Source organism: Hemiscyllium ocellatum, chromosome 12 (genome assembly GCF_020745735.1).
Source record: "Hemiscyllium ocellatum isolate sHemOce1 chromosome 12, sHemOce1.pat.X.cur, whole genome shotgun sequence".
Lineage (NCBI taxonomy): Eukaryota > Metazoa > Chordata > Chondrichthyes > Orectolobiformes > Hemiscylliidae > Hemiscyllium > Hemiscyllium ocellatum.
The window spans coordinates 52,787,713-52,810,890 of NC_083412.1; the positions used below are offsets into that span (position 1 = coordinate 52,787,713).

Consider the following 23,178-nt stretch of genomic DNA (forward strand, 5'->3'; position numbering starts at 1 on the left):
AGAACCATGCTTCAAAATCACCATTTGTTAATGTGCTAATTTATGTTCTTTTTAAGTATGAAAAAAGTAACCCTACCAATAGATTCCAGAGCTACTGTTCAATGATCTAGAATTAAAGAACCAGAATTAACAGATAGCGAAGGGTGACTATTTTCTAGATGACTCATACTTCTTTTGCAAAAGACCCCTAATGAAACAGTTCATAAACACTAAAACATCAGCAATATGAATGAACAAAGTGCAAGGCGACATCGACCATCCAGTGAAATGCGTTGTCAGATGATGCATTAAAATGATGCAAGCCACACAACATTTATAAATCCTCTGGGTCAGACTGATTTGGCTTAAATTACACTTGCAATCCTAAATATGTTTGTAAAAAATTACATTTTGCACAGTCACTGTGTTACATCCATGTCAAGCACCTCATTATGCCCTCCCCCCCCACTCAAACGTACAATCTTTTACGTTTTATCTCGAATTATTATTCGGTTCGCCTTTCTTTCTAAATTCAAGTGTGTGGTGCTGGGAAAACACAGCAGGTCAGGCAGCATCCAAGGAGCAGGAGAGTTGACATTTTGGGCATTAACCCTTCAACTCTCCTGCTCCTCGGATGCTGCCTGACCTGCTGTGCTTTTCCAGCACCACACTCTCGACTCTGATCTGCAGTCCTCACTCTTGCCTTTCTTTCTAATTGTCAGGAGGGAGTGTGAGTATACAACTGGCATTATTTATTGCTATTTAGAGGGGTCATCATCTCCACTCATGCTACTATTGTTCAATGCCACATATTTCTTGACGATCACTCGGGTTGAGTCCGATTGTCCTTGGTGTGTCTTCAGATGGCTGAAGAGGCCAATCCAGGATCCGCAGATTCTGTTGCAGTGTGGGCATTAGTGGGTGGTAATGGTGGTGGTGGGTTGACCTTCCTGATGTTCTGTCTCTCCTCATTTCTGTTCAGTCGCGTTGCTGGATGATGTTTCCCCAGTGATTCCAGTTTGTGACCATGTCTTCTCAGTTGTTAATGTTGGTATGAAGTGTCTCGAGGTTGGTCCGAATGTTGTCTTTGAAGTGTTTCCTTTAGCCACCGGGGCACTCGGACCTTCCCTTCTGTTTTTGGAGGAATGAGTTGGGCATTTGGATGACAGAGCTGATCCATCGAAGTTGATGTTGAGTTATGGTGTTTGGATGCTGGCTATACTGGTCTCCTCCAAGACACTGGTGTTAGTGAACTTCTCTTCGCAGGTGATCTGCAGGATTTTTCACAGAGATCTCTGGTGTTGTTCTTTCAGTGCTTTAAGGTGCCTACTGTAGGTGGCCCACATTTCAGCTTCATATAACAGTGTGGGAAGCACAACAGGTTTGTAGACCAGACATTTAGTCTGGATCTGTAGGTGCTCCTCTTCTTCTGAGTCAGGCATAGGCTTTCACTGGCTCAGCTCAGATGGCATTGTATTACCGCACTGATGTCGACCGTGAAGCAGAGAAGGCTGACAAGGTATGGGAAGTGATCTGCATTTTCAAGTAGATGGTCATTGATCCTTATGGGAAGGGAGGAGGGACTGTTGGGTGCTGGCTGATGGAGTACTAGTGTCTTTTTTACATTAAGGGTAAAGCCTAGGAGTGTATATGCTTTGTCATACAATTAAAAGAGCATGCATGCATATAGGATGAAGCTCAGGTATAACAGGTTCCATTGTTGTTTTCCAAACCTTTGCTCATTTTACCACAACTCCATATTTGAACCTGTCCAAAAAGTTGAAATGTAGCCTGACCACAGCACTGAAATGGCCCTTAAAGTCACAAACTATATCCCATGTAGCTGCGACAAAGGTAAACTATTTATCTGTTTTCAAAGTTCTCAACTTGCTTGCATTATTTGCCATGGTTGGCCATAAAACCTTCAAAACCTGACTTCCCTGGTCCAGGTGAGTGTACTGCCCGCTCATCGCATTTCATTCTCATCGGTGCAGTTACAATCAGGAGAATCACTTGCAAATTATTTGTTCTCTTACATGACTCCTCCAGTGGACTCCAAGAATATATCCTAGGCTCCCTGCTATTTCTCATTTACTGTGTATGCTTCCCTTGATGATGTCATCAGAAATCATGACATCAGTTTCCATATATACACTGATGACATCAAGCTGTATCTTACAACTGGTTGTTTTTATGAGCCATTGTCATTGTCAATGCCATTGTCTTCCTCTCTGCTAAAATCTTCAAACCCAAGCTACTGACAGAATGAACCAAATGGTTTTCTACGTTGACATCCAGTCTTTCCTGAGGTTTACCAGTTACGTATTGAGAGTTGTTGTTTTAAATATTATTTGAGAGTCTAAATGCTAAACTAGTGGCATTTGGGTATTGGTTGGTTTTTGAAAGGATTCAAAAATTAACTAGGTCAGTGTTTCCAGAAACATAATTTTAAAACCAGAATGTATCAGACAACAGGTTACTGAAGGACCCAAGTGTTAATAGAACTTTGTTTATGTTGTGTAGGTTTATCACAGAAGAGGGAAAACATGAAGACATTAGCATGAGCAAATTCTATGATACGCAAGTTTTTAACTAACTAATTCAAAAACTTTAGTTTTCAAAGAAATGATACTGGAAGGACCACCTGACATCAACTTAGGCACCAGAAATGAGAGCAGCAAAAACAGTCTTGACAACCCTCCTAATTCCTCCTTATTAAGATCTGAGGACAACTGCCAAAATTGGAAGAGTTGTCTCATAGAGTAGTCAAGCAACAGTGTGCTATAGTCATACTTACAGAATCATACCTCACAGACAATGTCCCAAACAGTACCATCACCATCCCTAGATATTCCTATCCCACTAACACGATCAGACCTAGTACAGTGGCACACAGTCAGGAGAGAGTTTCCCTGGGAGTCCTCACCATTGATGCCGGAATCCAAGAAGTGTCAGGGCAAAAAACATTTCCTGCTGATTACCACGTACCATCCTCCCTCAGCTAATTAATCATTACCCTTCCCTGTTAAGCAACACCTGGAGGAAGCACAGATGGCAAGGCATAAAATTTCAAGGAATTTCAATGTCCATTAACAATGCCTTGGCAGCATCACTACTTGTCAAGTTGGTGGAGCCCAAAGGGACAGAAGTGCTTTGCTGCAGATGCTAAGAGAGCAAACAAAAGGAAAAAATATACTCAAACTCATCCTGACAAATCTGCCAGCTACAGATGCATTAATCCATGACAGTATTAGTAAGAGTGATCACTGCCCTTCCCATGTGGAGACAAAGTCCTGCCTTCATATTGAGAATAATCTCCAACTTGCTTTACGGCACTATTAATGTACTATTAGGATGGACTTTGAACAGATCTAGCAACTCAAAACTGGGCATATACAAGGCACTGTGGGCCATCAACAGCAGCAGAATTGTACTCCAGCATTATGTGCAATCTCATGGCCTGGCATATTCCAGACACAATCAAGCCAGGAGATAAACCCTGGTTCAATTGAGAATGCAGAAGGGCATGCCAGGAGCAGCACCAGGTATATCGAAAAGTGAGGTGTCAACCTAGTGAAGCTACCAAACAGGACCACTTGTGTGTCAAACATCATGAGCAAGTGATAGACAGAGCTGACTGATCCCACAACCAGCAGAACAGACCCAAGCTTTGCAGTCCTGCCACAACCAATTGTGGCCTGCCAAATTTAAACAATTCACTGGAAGAGGTGGCTCTACAAAATACCCCTATCCTCAAAGATGGGAGAGCCTAGTACATAAGTGCAAAAGATAAGGCTCAAGCATTTGCAACAATCTTCAGCCAGAAGTGCTGAGTGGATGATCCATCTCAGCCTCCTCCAGTGGTGTCCAGTCTTCAATCAATTCAATTCACTCTATGGGATATCAAGAAACGGTTGGAGACACTAAATACTGCAAAGGCTATGGGGGGCCCAGACAACATTCCAGCTTCCTAAAGACTTGTAGTCTAAAACTTGCCACTTCCCTAGCCAAGCTGTCCAGTGCACTGGCATCTGGCACCAATTCATCAATGTGAAAAATTACCCAGATATATCTTGTACACAAAAAGCAGGACAAACAAACCAGCCAATCAGTTCTGAGGGTCACTGGACCCAAAATGTTAACACTGATTTCTCTCTGCAGATGCTGCTAAACCTGCTGAGCTTTTCCAGCAATTTCTGCTTTTGTTGCCAACCAATTACCACCGCATCAGTCTACTCTAAGTCATCAGTAAAGTGATGGAAGGCATCAGTGACAGTGCTATCAAGCAGCACCTGTTCAGTGACACCCAGTTTGTGTTCCGCCAAGGCCACTGAGCTCCTGGCCTCATAACAGCCTTGGTTCAAACATGGACAAAAGAGCTGAATTCCAGAGTTGAGGTAAGATTGATAGCCCTTGACATCAAGGACAATGACTGAATGTGGCATCAAGCAGCCCTGAGAAAATTTGAATCAACGGATATCAGGGGGAAAACTCTCCATTGATTGGAGTCATATCTGGCATATCACAAGATGGCTGTGGGTGTTGGAGGTCAGTCATCTCAGCTCCATGACATCTCTGCAGGAGTTTCTCAGGATAGTGTTCGAGGCCCAACCACCTTCAGATACTTCATCAATGATTGTACCTCCAATGTGGGGTTAGAGTGAGAGTGACTGGTGATGATTACACAGCGTTCAGCACAATTTGTGACTTCTCAGAGACAGTGTCAGACCATGTTCGGGTGCAATTAGATCTGGACATTATCCAGGCTTGAGCTGACAGGTGACAGGTGACATTCACACCACAACTGGCCATTGAGTGTAGTTAGGACTGAGATAGATAGGTTCTTGATTGTCAAGGAGATCAAAGGTTACGGGGAGAAGGTGGGAGAATGGGCATGAGAAACTTATCAGCTACCATTGAATAGTGGAGCAGCTCAGTGGTCTAATTTCAGCTCCTATATCTTATGATCTTAACTGTGGGCAGTGATCATGTCTAATGGGAGATAGTCTAGCTGCCACCACTTGGCATTCAATGGCTTGTCATCGCTGGGTATCACATTATTGATGTCCTGGGGTTACCATTGACCAGAAACTCAACTGGAGTTGCCATATAAACATAGTGGCTGTAAGAACAGATGAGAGGCTAGGAATATTGCAAGAAGTAACTAATCTCCCCAAAGCCTGTGCACAAACAAACAGCATGTCAGGGCAGCGATGGAATATTCCTCACTGTGCCTGGATGGGTACTGCTCCAACAACATTCAAGAAGCTTGACATCATCCAGGACAGAGCAGCCTGCTTGATTGGCACCATAACCATTCCTTCCACCGTTGACTCGCAGTAGCAGCAGTGTGTACTATCTACAAAATGTAATGCAGTAATTCACCAGAGATCCTTACGACAGCACCTTGCAAGCTTATGATCACTTCCATCTAGAGCAATAAGAGCAGCAGATATATGGGAACAGCACCTCATGCATGTTCTGGTCCAAGCCAGTCATTCTGACTTAGAAATATATAATCATTCATACAGTATCACTGGGTTAAAATCCTGGAATTCCCTCCCCAATGACACTCTGGATCAACCTACAGCACATGAACTGCAATGATTCAAGAAGGTAGCTCTCACCTTCACCTTCTCAAAGGTAACTGAGCACGGGCAATAAATGCTGGTAACTAGCGATGCCCATATCCCTTGAGCAATACAAGAACAAAAATTAACGTAAAGTTACAAAAGGTTTATTTTACTGATCAAAAATTGCTGTAACAAGTTACAATATCACGGATTAAAATTTGTTCAATTATTTCCCTGGTACCTTAATTCCTGAACTGATGTGTTAAAGGGTTGTAAATCAACACCTAACATTGGACAGACGTTCAGAATGTTTCCGGGCTCATTTCATGACGCTATTATTACCGAATTACCCCCACTAGAAACGGGCTAGACTGCGCCAAGGTTGCTGATACTCCCTACAGTGCTGCTCAGAATTCAGAGCAGGCCAGCAGTACCGGAGGAACTGAATGTGCACATTCTTCCTTCCAAGTTGAGTATGGGATTGTACACTGCTGCTTCGAAATGGCGATTTTCCGGAATTCTTGCCATAACTGATTTTTTTTTGTCGGAATGATAAATCGAGAGCTGACAGTCAGTTCTCAATGGGGTCAATTCTAAATGATTCTAAATCTTTTGCCTAAAACTTGGTTTCGATTAGCATCCGAGTTAACCAGAGCTTCGATTTACTTTCTATTTGGAACTTAATGCGAGGTTGTAAACTTCGAGATGAAGTGGCTGCAGGCAAATTCTACTGCTTGCGCTTCGGCACGTTTACGAAACTGATCGTCGAAAAAGAACATTTTTACATAAATGCGGTGCTGAAGTTGCGAAATGAGCAACAAAAACGTCGCCAGGGAGATTAGCCAAATCCGGGGTTTAACGTTGCTTCTGAACCAAGTACGGTTTTTCAACCCTTACCCTCATTGCCCGAAACACAATGTCTTCAATCTTCGGCTTTCAGTCCGCTAATGAATGTAGGATTTCGCACAAGAAGACCGTGCTACGCTCCAGTAGTTTTCTAATCCACATTTTTATGCGAATCTACTATCGCACATTTCGACTCCTAACCCTGCAGATTTCATCCTTCGGTTTTGGATCTGACGGCTGAGGTATTGTTCGATAGGAAAAGGAAAAACGCGCACACAATCCTCTAGACAGTGGCGCTTGTTATTAAAAATGAATTGAAAAGCCCGAGCGATGCCGGAATCGTTTTTGTGTCGGCCGCCAGCAGCTCTGATGCAGATTAATTATCCGTTTCGGCTTAGTTTACCACTCCCCTGCCCCGGGTGACCCCAGCGCAGAGCGACGTCTCAGACGGAAACTGATGAATAGAGATCAGTTACAGCACTCTGCATCTCACCTCCTGCTCACAGAGATTCACCAGGAGCTGAGCCGCAATATCTTGTTTGCAACCAACGCAACAGACAGCGACAGTGTTGCAAGGAGATTTGCTTCCAAAGTGTTAAAATGGGGGAGAAGGCTGGCCCACAAGACCAGCTTTCTGTACTTAATTTCCTAAACACAGGCTGAACCATACAGCGGATACTACACACCTATACACCAAGGCACTCGCTACCTCATGTGTGGGAATAAACACGTGACCTTGTGTACACACATCGTGAATACATTCTTTGTGAAATATTGTTCAATCACATCGATGCATTTCTTTTTAAATCTGGTAAAAAAAAGTATCTGGAAGTAAGTTGTGTACCCTGCCTCCTGCGTGAAATTAAGCCAAACATAATGTGTACAGTGTAAAATATTCATTGTTTTTGGTTACAAATGCTCATTTGGAATAAGTCAATCATGCCTGATATTGTATTCATTTTGTTCTTTAAAGTCCTCCCTGCAACAATAGAACAGTTACAATGAGCCTTTAAATGCAGCAAAACAGCCCAAAGCATTTCACGGAGGGATCATCAAACAAAATTTGACATCGAAAGAGATGAATGGCCTTTAGGACAGATTTGGCCAAAGGAGTAAGTTTTAAAGAGCATCTGTAAAAGGCGGGAGAGCGAAACTGCATAACCTCCATTGTTTAAAAAAAGAGGCCAGAGTTGAAGGAGCGCTGAGGGCCCAAGGCTAGAGGCTTGGAGAAGGTTAGATAGATAGGAAGGACGAGGTCATGGAAGGGTTTTACTATTTGATAGTCCGTGAGTTGCTATGCTGGGAACCAAGGCGGGTTACAGACAGTGAAAGATGGGAGTCCACCTCGGAATATGAAGTCTCTGGAGACGAGAAACAGGGATGATGGTTTCAGCAACAGATAACGCGGAAGCAGGGAGCACAGATGTTGAGTGTGGGTGGTGTGGGTGATGAAGCACAGCTCACATTGGATGAGTCTGGGTTAAGGTCAGGCTTAGGCAGTGCGCACCCAAGGGGATTGAATGGTTGGAGAACAAAGTTTGTCATGGGGACCAGAAACAATGGCCTCAGACCTCGCAACAATTAACTGAAGGAAATGTTTAATCAAACGGCTGAACTTCAGGCCTTTAAACTGTGTGACTTGGATCAAAACTTCCTCTTTCGAACAAACATTAATACGCAATTCTATTCATGAGAACATCTGCACAGTGCCATAGGTGACTTCAGCCTGTTTAAGATTAAGCTGTGACCTCAATCTTGCTTTTTTCCGGAACCCGCTTAATATGAATTTCTGCACAAAAGGACAACTCAAAAACGACTGTTGTGTAACAATCTCGTGTGTGTCCTGTCACCTTATTCTTCCTACGAGGCTTGGCCGCTGTACTTCCCCAAACCGGAGGATGTGCTTGCGAGTCTTCCATCTCCAGAACCAGCTCTCTGAAGGAGAGGCTTCAGCCAGGCAAGTCCAGAATCCCCGCTTTTTGTCAAGTTGAGCTGGAGGAATAGAAACCCTCCGCTTACGGTTCCTATGTACGTGACGCTTTGGTTGGGTAACCGTCCACTGAAGTACATGTCCGGCACACGGCCAGCGTTTGGGGCTGATTCAGTAACCGGAATCGCGAAACTGGTGTTTTCTCGACTCCATACAGCTGTCTCCAACCCGATCAAGTGATACAAGAGGACTCTTTTTAAATCCAACCTGAGTGAATACATGGGGTCTCACAATGCCCCTTGTTGCGGTAGGTTGTGTATATAGAAAAGGAAACGGTCTATAGGGAAAGTCTCCTTCCAGTCAGCGAGGACTTGGAGGTTAGGGCTGTTTCTCCGGCTGAGCCATCTCACGCAATGCTGCTGCTGCCGCCGAGACCTCCCAGCTCCGCACCCACTTAACAAAGATCAGCAACTGTAAAGCTCATCGCTGGAGTTCGAGCTCCAGTTCGCCTTCTGCAGTAACAGCCTCGACCAGAATTATCTCGGAACAGAACAGACTCGGGCCTGACTGCTACTTCCTGCGTTCAAGAATGTGGCCTCGGGAAATAAATTAGTAAAGCGAAACAAAATAGTCACGTGAGCTCAGCTACCCATTCACCAGCCGCTTCGTCCACAACTTGAGCTCAAGTTTCGGCTGTTCTGCTTAAACCTTTTAGAAGCCTATTTACAAAATCCCATACACCACTAGTACGTGTGATCGTTTCTTTATAAATTGTCTGTAATTTAATTGATACGCCCAATCATTTGAAAAGGGAGCACTAACCCTGGGAGCCTGCAGACATGTCCATCCGCTCTCGGCTCCTATCAGAGTACACACAAATTGTCTTTTCAACTTCACAGATCAGTGTGGTGCCAGGGCGGCGGGGTGGTGGGACGGTTCAGTTTCTTGTACAGTCATTCTCACGGACTTCACTTATTGCATATTCCGTATTGTCTTTCTGCTCGAAGAACATCCTGAGGGTCATACTTGAGAATGACAATCAGGAACATATTAGGAGCCTGGAGTAGACCATTCGACCCCTCAGATCTGCCCCGCCATTCTATTAGGATGAAGGCTGGGTCTTTCCTGTCAGTTTCCCATTCCTCTTCCCGTTTACCACCTGACCAATTATTATTACTCCATAAAATCTAGGATGTCGAATGCGTTCTCATTTTCTTTTGCAACCTTTTGTGCCACTTTTAACAACGATATCCGAACAAGTCAGCACTCCGCTCCTCTACGTTTCTTTTTTTAAAAAATGCACCGTTTCAATCTTCCTTCCCAAAGAGATCACTTGAAAATCTAGTACATTATGTCAACCTTCACTCAACAGGGGCCCTCTCACCTCTGAGTTACAAGGCCAGGGGCTCAAGTCTTACTGGAGACTTCAGCAGAAAGGCAATTAGCGATGCCCATGCCTTGACATCTGCATCCCGAAAGGGAATTTTTAAACTAATTGACAATTTAATATGGTGCTTAGGAAATGCTTCTGTGTCGGAGGTCTAAATTTTCAGAGGAGACGAAAGGAGTTCCCACAGCAGTGTTTGAATCAGAGCATGGAGCTTCCCCAGATTTATTGCTAACATCATTAAATATATTGACCTAAAAATTCAGCTGCACCCATTGGTATGGTGCTCTGATAGTTATCCATCACCAAAATTGCGAGATTCAAGATGCCTCCGATATTCAGTAACTGAACTCCTTCGTGTGGTGGGAAATAGGGAGTCAAAAATCGTGAGGACATGGGGAAGACCTGGAAAAATTGTGGTGATCCAGATCATTCTTTAACGTGTGGTAGGGACTAGTAGGGCTTATGCCCGAAACGTCGAATTTCCTGTTCCTTGGATGCTGCCTGACCTGCTGCGCTTTTCCAGCAACACATTTTCAGCTCTGATCTCCAGCATCTGCAGACCTCACTTTCTCCTGGGTAGGGACTAGTAATCCTGTTCCCTCACTCCAATCCAAGTGGCTCTACGTCCAGGCAAAGCACTTGTCCACGTGGTTAGTAAGCGTTCTCCAGTGCTGTTTTTCCTAGGTTAAGCCACTGACTGCCCTCAGGGTAAACAGATATTGGAATAGGAGCTGAAAGCAGGCATGGGCCTCTTATTTTCACATGCAGAGGAACACAATACCTACTCTATGGGCAGATAAGAATGGCTCCTGCTTTTACTCAATATGACAGCTGGCCCATTCTATTTGGGAAGCACAGCATGGTTCCCACCCGTCACGTGGGGCCTCAACGGCCACCCTTTTTTTCTGGGTACTATGTGGCCCAATATCTAGGTTCATTATCTGATCATTTGTTCAGTACTTTTAGTGCTGTGTTCAAAGTTACTGCTATACTCGGGGCATTACAACAGGATTAAGATTGGAAAGTATCCTAATGACCATGAAAAACTCTGGAATGTTCTGAGAAAGTGAAAAGCACACAGAGAGAAAAAAACCCACTAGTTTTATGTTGGTCTTTATGCAGCATGGTTTCAGAATTCTATTTGTACAGGAACAGTGGGTGATGTGAACAAAATGTCTTGTGACAGACTGCAAACAACAGGGCCAGCACCTTATCTTTCAGGACAGCCTGAAACTGACTCCAAAATATTTTCCAAGAACGAGTTTCATAACTGAAACACGGAGGACGTTAAACAGGAAGAAAGTGGTCAACTCAGCAAGACTTCCGTGTTAACGAAGGAAAATTGGCGTTGTCCAGTAAGATCCGAGAATCTTCCAAAATATTCGCGCGCGACACAAATAATAAAGTCGAAAGGTGAGTGTGAATGGGAAGCAAATTTGAAACAGCGTCTCAGGGGCATGAAGAGTTCGCCGGAAGCCCCCGCGCTTTTGCAGGAAGACAGTGAGTACATGGACGGTCGTTACCCTCATACAGCAGGGGGAAACTTTCAGCATACTGAACCTCCTGGCCAAACAGAAAATCCATGCTAACATCACGACAGCCTATCAGGAAGGAGTGGGTGAACACAGGCACCAGTGAATTGCTCAAGCCCTAGGTGAACAACATCACAGGCCTCCCCTAGTGAGGACGAGCCCACTCCACCATCCTGCACAAATTCCCTGCCGCCTCCCGCGGAGCGTGAATCACAATGCTCTCCACCCGGCCCTCTCCTCGCAGCTGGAAAGACCACACGCCCTCGCTGCCTGAGCAGCCAAATCATGTGAAAGACGAGAGTTAAAAGGCTCGACTGTCAAGAGCCGCCAACGCCTTTGGGCTGGACGCAATAGAGCAATAAGGTAAAAACAATGACTGCAGATGCTGGAAACCAGATTCTGGATCAGTGGTGCTGGAAGAGCACAGCAGTTCAGGCAGCATCCAAGGAGCAGCGAAATCGACGTTCCGGGCAAAAGCCCTTCATCAGGAGCTGGGCTGAGGTCCTAAACTAGATGGAATCAATATTTGTAACTCAGCAAGGTACCTCCCCTTCCAAATAGGCAGGAAGCACCCCCTCCCGCTAAATATGGAATCGTGGCTGTCCTTCGTCAATGTTCACCAACATCAAATCCCAACCTCGCATTGCGAACCAAAATCCTCAGGCTCCCCCGCCCCAAGGTGATTAGGATTTATGGCCTTCCCCAAAGCGAGAACCAATTCGAACCCGAAACTCCCTCTCCACCCGAACAGAAATCCTCTCCGGGTCTCCTCTCTTCCTGCTCAGCTCTCTTCTTTCATCACCACCCTTTATCCGGTTCCTCCAGCTACCCCCCTCCCACCCCCCCCCCCCCCAATCTTGCCCCCTTCCCCACCTCTCCTCCTTTAACACTTCCTTCTTTGCAGTTCAATTCAAATACCCGCCTCAGTCGATTTTGGCTATTCTTGCGCAATGCGACGAAGGGTTATCTAGGATTTTCCTTATTTGTTTGAGAGAAAAGCATTTAAGGCAACAATGGATCCGCAGGAGACATTAGCGTTCAGGCCCCACAAGTAATACTCTGCTTCCTGTCCTTGAACCACCGCCTAACACATTGCCCGGTTGTATATACAGCATTATCACTATACAAAGTGATAATCATGTGATAGATGAGACAAATATTCCCATGAACCGAACTACATTTATACCCAACCCCACGTTTATTTTGGCAGCCATTTATCTCCTTCGGAAAGTCATAGGGAAAACACACAGGACAAGTAAATGCCTTCAGAACCCAAAGCACTTGTCTGGTTTTCCGGGAATATTTATGGTGCAGAGGAAACCCCCGAATACAGCATTTGAAAGACTCAAAGTTCAAGTGCTGATGTATTATTCACATCCAATTCATCAGTAACGACGCAAGTTGAAGGACCGAACGCAGACTTGATCTAAACACTCAGGCGCCGCTTCCATGCATATCCTTGATCGCCCCCGCTGTCAACACACTCTTGACGCAGTAGACGGGAACAGCATTTATGACACTGTTATACCTGCCCCAACTACAACTGGCCGTTCAAAGCTATTGGTTCGTGCAAGGGAACTAAAGTGACACAAAAATAAGTCTGCCCCAAGAAATTGTCTTCCTTATGGCAAGTTTCTCGCAGTGCTGTGCATTCTAAAACACGTACAAACATGAATAAATGCAGATTCCACTTTCTGCTGGTTGAGGCATGCACCAAAAAGAGGGCAACTAAACGCTAAATGAGTGCACTGCAAATACACTGAAAAGTTACAACAAGTGACCAAGCCCGTAGACATTTAGACTATAACAGAATGATAATATCATTAAGCTTTCCGGGCGGTATGTTAGATAACAGTTCCATGCATCTCTCTATTGTTTTGTCCTTGGCATCGTAAGCAATTTAAGATCGACTTTTTGATTGGGGTAAATTGAAATGTATATCATCGAAGAATATGGTGCTGGAAAAGCACAACCGGTCAGGCAGCATCCGACGAGCAAGAGAATCGACGTTTTGGACATTAGCCCTTCATCAGGAATATGAGGAATGAAGGGCATTCCTGAAGAAGGGCTGATGTCCGAAACGTCGCCTCTCCTGCTCTTCGGATGCTGCCTGACCTGCTGTACTTTTCCAGCACCACACTCTTTGACTCTGATCTCCAGCATCTGCAGTCCTCACTTTCTCCTTTAGTGTATATTAATTGACTTAAAACCAAGACCTGCGAAATACCAACTGAAATTTCCATTTTGGAACAAGGAGAAACACGTTTTAAGATTTCCTTCATCTGGAACCAAGTATATAAACCAAGTATGTGAACATAGGAGGTATGGTTAGTAAGTTTGCAGATGACACTAAAATTGGAAGTGTAGTGGACAGCAAGGGTTAACTCTGATTATAATAGGATTTTAATCAGATAAGCCAATGGGCTGAGAAGTGGCAGATGGAGTATAATTTAGATAAATGTGAGATGTGGCATTTTGGGAAAGCAAATCTCAGCAGGACTTATCCACTTCATGGTAAGGTCCTAGGGAGTGTTGCTGAACAAGGAGACCTTGGAGTGCAGGTTCATAGCTCCTTCAAAGTGGAGTCACAGATAGATAGGATAGTGAAGATGGCGTTTGGTATACTTTAATTTATTGGTCAGAGCATTGAATATAGGAGCGGGGAGGTCATGTTGTGGCTGTACAGGACATTGGATAGGCCACTGTCGGAATATTGCGTGCAATTCTGGTCTCCTTCCTATTGGAAGGATGTTGTGAAACTTGAAAGGGTTCAGAAACGATTTACAAGGATGTTGCCAGGGTTGGAGGATTTGAGCTTTAGGCTGTTTTGAGCTAGGGCTGTTTTCCCTGGAGCATCGGAGGCTGAGGGGTGACCTTATAGAGGCTTATAAAATCATGAGGGACATGGATAGAGTAAATCGACAGTCTTTTCCATGGGGTGGGGGAGTCCAGAACTAGAGGGTATAGGGTTAGGGTGAGAGGGAATAGATATGAAAGAGACCTACAGGGCAACTTTTTCACGCAGAGGGTGGTGCATGTATGGCAGTGGGGGAGGCTGATACAATTACAACATTTCAAAGGCACCTGGGTGGGTATATGAACAGGAAGGGTTTGGAGGGATATGGGCCCGGTGCTGGCAGGTGGGACTAGATTAGGTTGGGATATCTGGTCGGCATGGACGGGTTGGACCGAAGAGTCTGTTTCCGTGCTCTACATCGCCATGACTCTTTGACTCGATGACTCGAGAGAGACGCAAGTCGGCGAGGCATTTGTTTCTTGAGCCGAGACAGTGCGCGCTAATGAACGAGGGATTCAACAACTCCTGGGTGGAGCAATACTGGGGAATGTCGTCACTGGAATGAAAGAATTTCACAAGTAGTCTCTCCTACCTTATCTGCCTCTATGTCCCGTCTCCCTTCCGGCTCGAATCAAGCCCATGACCAACACAAGGTGTAAAGCGTTAATCAGCAACCGATGATAATAGACCATCACAGCCCCCCACTACAGATCATCCTCACGCTTATAAAACATAGCTTAATGTTCTATCACATCAGCATTAAACCACTATGATAAATATTCAGCGTCTGAAATTTTAAAAAAACTCCAGCACGTGACCACGCTCAGATTGCTGAATGTTCATTTACTTACGAGGTCATATCTAACCAAAGTGTTCTATTTCTTCAGAACTGACCAACTCCCATCGGGTAAATCTGCTAAACTACTTGAAGCAACGGCACTTTCGCTTCAGACACAGGGCACGCCCAATAACAGAGAACCAGAACATAAATAACTTCAAAAACCAGAGCAAACCATTCCCGGACTGCAACGAGAATCGTCATACGTTCATTAGATTTCAACAAGAACCCAGATAAGTGCCAGGAAATGGAGAGTGGGTCTTGTAAATATCGGATTATGCATTGTGTACATAGGGAGCCATATGACATCAATCAAGAGACGAAGAAACGGTCCCAATGTCGCTGCCCTCACACACAAACTACAACCATTTACTGCACAGCGACATCGTGTTTATTGTGCTCTGACTGGAGAAGCGGATGGGACAGAATAACAAACGTACTAGACATTCTGAAACCGAGACCACGAAACACCTGGCAGAATGATCAGGCGAGGAGGCACTGAATGAGACGCCTCAGTGCGGTATCGCGGCTTCATCTCGCATTAGACGCCTGTGTCAGCAGAACGGCCGTGAACTCATTTCCTCCTCACTGCTGCACCGCCAGGGAAGTGGAACAAAACCCAGCCAACAATGGCTCTTTACTGAACAACCGGCAGGTTTTCTCTGGACTGGATGAAATAAAACACACGCCCGCGCAGTTTCTTGGCCGAACCAGCCCTCCTGGAAGCTAAGCAGCTCCGCTGGGCTGCTTTATTATGGTGAGAGAGGTGCAGGTGGCCTGTTCGAAAGTTTGAGTTACACTATCATTGTTTCAGGGGGGAAAAAAAACCGCTGTATTGGTAAGTGAACTGCGTCTGAAACTTACATTTTTAAAAAAAAGGAACTGCGGATGCCGAACCGCAGAAACAAAAAGAAAACTGGGGAAACTCAGCAGGTCTGGCAGCATCTGTGGAGAGAAAGTAGAGTTAACGTTTTGGGTCCAGTGACCCTTCTTCTGAAAGTCAGAACCTGCCCGAGTCTGCCTTTTTAAAATGGGTAAACATGTAACAGACACAATACGTAATTTAAATCGCGTCATGTATACACTCCCACCCACCCACCTCACTAACACAGCCAGCTCAGACAAACCTCGTGTGTACACACTAAGCATCCAGAGTAAACAATGCTTTTGCTGCACTGAAAGACGTAGACTTCCCAAAGTCCATCAAAACATCACTCCTATATTCCCCAGAATTTCGCTTCCTCCGGGCCGTGTCATGCCTGCACAAAACCCACATCAGCGAGCCAGCGCCTCACTGCGATTGCTATCGAAAGGAAAAACAACGAATGCGCGACATTAGGAACCTTTATTTCAAGTCATGGGAAAGGATTTTTACAGCAATTTCCAGCCAGGCTGAAACGAAACTGTGAACTGCATGCCGGGATGAGTGGTTTCTGTTCCAGTTTCAAAGCAGACAGTAGGAATTACTGTTGGACACCTCTCCACATTTTGCAGTTTGAACCACCTCCTTCCCTCTCCTCTCCCACCCCCACACCCTTCCCTCCCTCCCCGGCAGCCGTGTCTCGATTCTCCTTCAGTTAGGTCCTTGTAAGCGCGGGATTCTGAAACATCTCCACTTCCTTCCGCTCCGCTGCACACTGAAACCAGTTTCTTTCAAGGCAGATCGAGTAGAAGGGGGAAAAAAAAGCGCGCCATGCTTTTCCAACTTTCCGCCAGTGTTGATGTATCATCCTTTCCACCCCCTCCCCTGCGGCACCTGCGAAACCTCTCTCACAAATCCACACAGCCAGAAATTTGCAAACGCGAGAAGAGACATCAATCAAGGGAAACCAACCCTCCCTATCTACCCGGAGCAAACACATTGCTGCTTTGTATCACAGATTCCCAGATCCTGATCGCTGCGAGGCACTACTCCCTCCCCCGATCGCTGCAGCTAATGTTTCACCAAACAGCTAATGTGCAAAGTCATGATGGCTCGCCTTCAGAGCGCTACACCCACACCGTGGCCCCAGCAACGCCCAGCAAAATCGCCTCAGTGAAAGAGCAGAAATACGGGACATTTTAGTGAATGTGCTTTTCCACCGCGCTGTTTGCCATTGAAAACAACCATGCAAACAGTTCCTTCGAGACTTTTCCGAGCCTGGGCAAATTGCTTTTTATCCAACGGGTGCTGAACATATAAACAAGGAAATACGAAACCGCCTACTGAATTAATTATTGGTACATCTACGGCTCTTAAACGCTAACTACAGCTTACTTGTTCAAAAGAGTTAACCTACGAACAATAAATTTTCAGGCCAGTCTAACTTTTACATTTTTAGACGGGTTATTCAGGAACACCCAATGTGATTTAGGTGGACCATTGACCCTCTTAAAATTGGCCGGGTTCTTGTAAAGAATCGGTATTTTTAAAAAAATATTTGTCAGTCCTTATATGTTTCTGACTTATAAAGACCGGTAAATGGGCCCCTGACTAGTCCAAACCAACAGTGCACTTCCGGCAGGATTTGAGTTGAATAAAACTTGTGCTGGTATGCTAATTTCCGAAATTATACTTTATAAGCAAAGTAAAGTAATGTCTTATTTTCAACAGCAGAAATAAAAACAAGAGAAACACAGGAAGATGCACGCCAAAAGGGTCGATTTGGGTTTTCTAAAACAATAAAATAAAACCAGGACGAGAATGATCTTTATCAATTTCATTGTTGTGCGGTTTTATTTCTGTATTGCTGCATATTTGTTATTGGCGGTCACCCACACTAACCTTCTCTTCCTAAATCGATAGATTTTTAGAAAGTGTACTTTCACCCTTATAATTGATCTTATGGTATTCAGTTCACTTGTAAGTTCTCCAAGCTCCAAGTTAATGCTGAACTTTAAATACGTTTTGTCACTTTCCTGCCGGGATCCAGTGATTCGTGGACAGCGTTATGAAGATGTCTCCAGTCGCTTTGCAAATCAATAATGAAGATGTGTTTTGAAGTCTTAACCAACCTGACTTTTCATTTTAATTGGATATATCCCACCAATTTCGATAGAAATGTCACTGTACTCTCATTTTTTTCAGTGGTAGTCTCGAGCCTACTGTAATTGGAACTAAAGTTGCCATTGAAATCTCGTGGCTTTAAAATCATTCACTATGGCAAAAGCCCAACATTTGTCAAAGAGTTTCTGATGGCATGGTGTTCTCAACTTTAAAAAAAACAAATATCAAAATAGATATCTACACAAGCAAAGAATACAAGTAACATTTCACAAAACAAAACTAATTTCCAATTCTGAAGAAAGGGTCACTGGACTCCGAATGTTAACCCTGTTTAGTCTGCAGATACTGCCAGACCACGCGAGTTCCTCCCAAAAATTTCTGCTTTCATTCTTTCACATCTCCAGTTTCAACAATGCCTTGTTTTATTAAAAGTAATTTGGGCTATTGATTTTTAAAAAGTTGGCTATAGCTATAAAGGTGCCTTTGCAAAGGAGATCTGGAGAGAAATGCAGTGGTTTTGAAGTGTATCCCTAGCTGCTCTCTGACTCAGGACACACAGCTCTCTACCATCTGTTTCCAGGGTACACACCTCATCAAACAAACTACACTATAGTACCATCAACTAAGTGAAAAACATTCCTTAGCCTATCCAAAATCGGCTGGTCATCGAGACATACAGCATGGAAGTAACCCTTTGGTACAACCAGTCCATGCCAAACACCATCCCAAATTAAACCAATCACACCTGCCTGCTCTTGCGCCATATCCCTCCAAATCTCTTCTATTCATATACTGAGAAAAGTGTCTTGGAAACATTGTAACTGAGCCTCCATCCACCACTTCATCAGAAACTTCATTCCACTCATAAAACACCCTCTATATTAGAAAAAAGCTCCTCATTATTAAATCTCTCTCATCTCATCTTAAAAATATGCCCCCAGTCTTGGAAATCCCACATCCTAGGGAAAATACACTTACCATTAATCCTATCTATACCCCTCATGATTGTATACATCTCCCAGCGTAGAGTTGATCTTGTGTTACAGACTGACACCTTCAGGATGTTGCCAGGGTTGGAGGATTTGAGCTATAGGGAGAGGCTGAACAGGCTGGGGCAGTTTTACCCTGGAGCGTTGGAAGCTGAGGGGTGACCTTATAGAGGTTTACACAATTATGAGGGGCATGAATAGGGTAAATAGGCAAAGTCTTTTCCCTGGGGTTGGGGAGTCCAGAACTAGAGGGCATAGGTTTAGGGTGAGAGGCAAAAGATATAAGAGACCTACAGGACATTTTCACATAGAGAGTGGTACATATATGGAATGAGCTGCCAGTGGAAGTGGTGGAGGCTGATAAATGTTGCAATTGTAAGAGGCATTTGGATGGGTGTATGAATAGGAAGGGTTTGGAGGGATATGGGTCAGATGCTGGCAGGTGGAACTAGATTGGGTTGGGATATCTGGTCAGCATGGATGGGTTGGACCGAAGGGTCTGTTTCCATGCTGTACATTTCTATGACTCTATGACTAAAGAACAACTTTGGGCTGCTTCACAAAGGATGCACATTACAAAACAATTGGATTAAAAATGTTTTAAAGGATAGAGTGTAGCATGGTATATGGAGAGAAATGGTACACGCTTTGCACTTCTTGTCATCTCCAATTTGGATTGTTTTCACCCCAGACTGCATATCTGTCAGGAATGCATTTTGGAAATAATATGTCTCCTACAATCATATTGTGCAGAACATGCCATATGGGGACAAGTTGAATATTATTGCAAATTGAGGAATTCAATTTTAGCAAATTTTATGAATAATTTGGAAAGAAAAACATGCTTTCAAAGGTTGGAGAACTGTGAAACCTCGAAGTCTCCAGGATTCTGATAGGAAGTACTCAAAATGAACATTGAGAAGTTGTTCATGCTCCAAGTTCCTTGGAAGACAAGAGGAACAGAGATAAATCTGCCAACTCAAAGGCATGTAGAATCTGCTCCACTGCCGTGAGTGGAGGTCACTATCAATGAGGATCTCTATTAAATGAAAAGCCAGCAAGCCTTGTTCTTTGATTCAGAGGCCTCCAATATCATCCTTCATTTCAGATTCTGTTCCATGGAACAGGATGCGATGTGCTTGCATTTCTTTTTCCAGAATTCGGAGAGAGAGAGAGAGCTTTGTAATCTGCAATTTGAAGCTCAGTAAGGTTATCACAGTCTTACAATTTGAAGATCAGCAAATCCTTTTGTGGCAGGGTCTTTGACTTGAAGCCCAAAGGCAGCGCCACCTCCCAGTTTTCCTGTCCTCTATAATGAAGGCTTTAGACAACAGTACATGGAAGAGCCTGGACGATCCAACAACTCTGGATGAGTTGACTAAGACCTCTTTGCAACTGCACTAAACCAACCTGTGCTTATAAAACTCTCAACACAGTGGCCGACATTACAGATGATGCTGCAATTGCACAACATTTTCTGGATCGTCTGGAGTGTGTAAAGAATTACACTGACAATCAATTGATGATTTAAAAAGCAAACCAAAGAACTGCAGATGCTGGAAATTAGAAATAAAATCTGAAATGGCTAGGAAAGTTCAGCAGATCTAGTAACATCGGTGGAGACAAAGCAGAGTTAACATTTTGAGTCCAGTGATCGCTATTCAGAATGTTGTGAAAAAGGGTCACTGGAGTCGAAACATTAACTTTGCTTTCTCTCCACAGACACTACTAAACCTGTATTTTCCCTGCAATTTCTGCTTTTGTTACCAAGTTAGGACCGTTATTCAGACACTCTGGTGCACTTGCACATAATGGAAGTTACATATTAATACATGAGGCCATGTTTTTGCAGAAAGAAAGAATGTGCTCCAAATCAACAAAATATGTGACAGTCACTTGATACTTCATTTCTGAGGGCAATACTCTGACCAATCTGAGCTACCCCGACTGCTTTAGAAGTTAAGCAAAGTCTGGCCAACTATCATTCATTAATGCACTCTTCATAGTAATACCCCTACCAAGGTCCATTTGCCCACTAATTCGCAATCTCATGCAACGTAGATGTTGATTTTTCCTCTTAAATTTGGTATTCTTGCAAACTGGCCTGATGAATGGATGATGACAAGCTTTCACAAAATGTTTTTTCTTTAACAATATTATTGTTGTGATAAAACATCCAGATAAAATTTGAAACAGAGCCACATAAGGATATATTAGGAGTGGTGACCAGAAATTTGATCAAATACATAGATTTTAAGAAGCACCTTGAAGGAAGAAGGATAATAGGCAGGAGGAAATCCTTGAACTTAGGTGTTAGGTAACCAAATGCTCTGCCAACAATGGGGGAATCAATGATAATTGAGAGTGTACCAGAGGTCATAACTGCAGGATCACTGAAACCGAGTGTTTAAGGACTAGATAAGAGATTTGAAGTAAGAATGAGAATTTTAAAATCAAGGCATTGTTTGACATGGAGCCCAAGGGTAATGGACAAATTGAATTTGATGGGAGTTAGGATGTGGTTCTTTTTTATGTTATGAAAAGTCAAACAGATTAGGTCTATGATTTATTGGAGATCAGGGAATGAGAGGTGATCTTACTGAAAAATATAAAAATTTTGATGGGACTTGATATCTGAAAGATTTTTCCTCTTTTGAGGGAGATTAAAAGTAGGGAACGCTTACGTATAAGAGATCTCCCTTTCAACATAAGAGATGGATTTTTCTTTCTCTCAGACAATCAATATAGTGTGAATGTATTTACCCTGGAAGGCAGTGAAGGTTGGGTCTTAAAATTTACTCCAGCTGAATTATACACATTTTGGATAAACAATGGAACTGAAAATTATAGAATGCAGAGAAGAAAGTGGAGCTGAGACAGTTGCAAATATCTAGGGCCTTAGTGAAATTATCATCTGCGTACCATTTAGTCTCCCTTGTCTTAATGAGGCTCAAGGAAAAAGGTTCAAAGTTGATTCCTCGGATGAGAGGGTCATCCAATGGTGGATGGATTGCATAGAATACTCTCTGGAGTTTAGAATAATTAACATTTCAAAAACCTCATGAGATCACTTCTGAGAGGACTTGATGGGTATGTTCCAAAGACAGTTTCACATTCGCTGTAACCAGCAGAACAAAAGGGGACAGCCATTTCAAACTGTGGTAAGGGGAAATTACTTCAAATCAGAGGGTAGTGAGTTTTTGCAATTCTCTACCCTGGAAGCTTTTTTTTTAGATGTTCAGACTTTGCATACATTAAAGGTGGAGATTGATAGTTTTGTGAACTCTAAGGGGAACGCGGATTAGGAGGGAAAGTTCTGCGAGGGCAAGGATCAGCCATGCAGTCGTTAAATGGCAAAGCAGCCTCCCAGTGTAGCCTGATTCTGCTCCTGTTTCGTGAACTTTTTTTATATGCTCCGTATAGATCATGCCTAGTTCAGAATTTTTTTTTTAAAAAATCAAAGCTCATTAAAAATAAGGTCAAACTCTTTCAAATAATCTCGGACTGATTTATTTGTTTAACAATAGATTCAATTTTAAAAGTTGTTGTTTCTCGAGGTTGATTTGACAAAAAAAAGACGAACACATGATAATTTCAGGAAAGGAAAATTATGCCCACGCAAAAACTAAGTGTCAACTTACTGAAATAATTTCCATTGGATAAGTGTGTAAAGGGAAGAGTAGTGTTACATATAGGGACAGCAATCCAAATCAAAATGATCATATCAGGTGGAAAGGCGATCTTCAAAGCGACATTTATTTCTGAACCGCTGGTTAAAAACACGCCTATCATTATGTCCCGTCATTCGGAAGAGAATGCGTTGATCTGGTTTTAATGTAAGTCTGACGAGGCTTCGAAAATCTTTTGATTTCTCAAAAGTTAATTTAAAGACATTGTTGCCTATTCTCCAGAAGTTGTGATTCCCAGTTATTTCATTTGGACCTCTATGTGTCTGTTTATTTGGACAAAAAAAGAGTAGAAGAGGTTGGGTCAAGCTGAAACGACTATTAGTGTTTCGATCCTAGTTAGTCCTGTTTCTACCTCCCTTGATTAGAGGCCCGCTGGTTGAATTAACAAGTACAGCATGTCGAAGATGAGAAGCTAATAGAGGAGAAGGCTTCACCAGTCTGCCGCAGACAAAACTCGCAGCTCAGCGGGTGATTGACAGCCCGGAGCTAACACTCAACCCACATGTTCTGTACTTCCCGACGCCGAGAACAATGCGGGAGATCGGCAGCACATAGCACGGGGCTTCCAGCTCGAACAGGCGCAGGCGTTTACAGCTTAGTCTTCTTTCGGGAAGCAACCCAACTCTAAC

The 23,178-nt window shown here is 43.7% G+C and overlaps 1 protein-coding gene across 6 annotated transcripts in view; it reads right to left on the minus strand.

The window, feature by feature from the left end:
• The window catches only part of bcor (BCL6 corepressor), a 312,325-nt gene that overhangs the window by 159,823 nt on the left and 129,324 nt on the right, over nucleotides 1-23,178 (minus strand). Inside the window, exon 1 of one of the 6 annotated variants that reach the window (XM_060833544.1) lies at nucleotides 8,249-8,914. The exons of the other annotated variants lie outside the window; for them this stretch is intronic. Within the exon in view, the coding sequence (XP_060689527.1) occupies nucleotides 8,249-8,317 (69 nt within the window). The 5' untranslated portion in view covers nucleotides 8,318-8,914. Of the gene's footprint in view, nucleotides 1-8,248; nucleotides 8,915-23,178 lie in introns of those variants that run through there. 6 annotated transcript variants of the gene reach the window in all.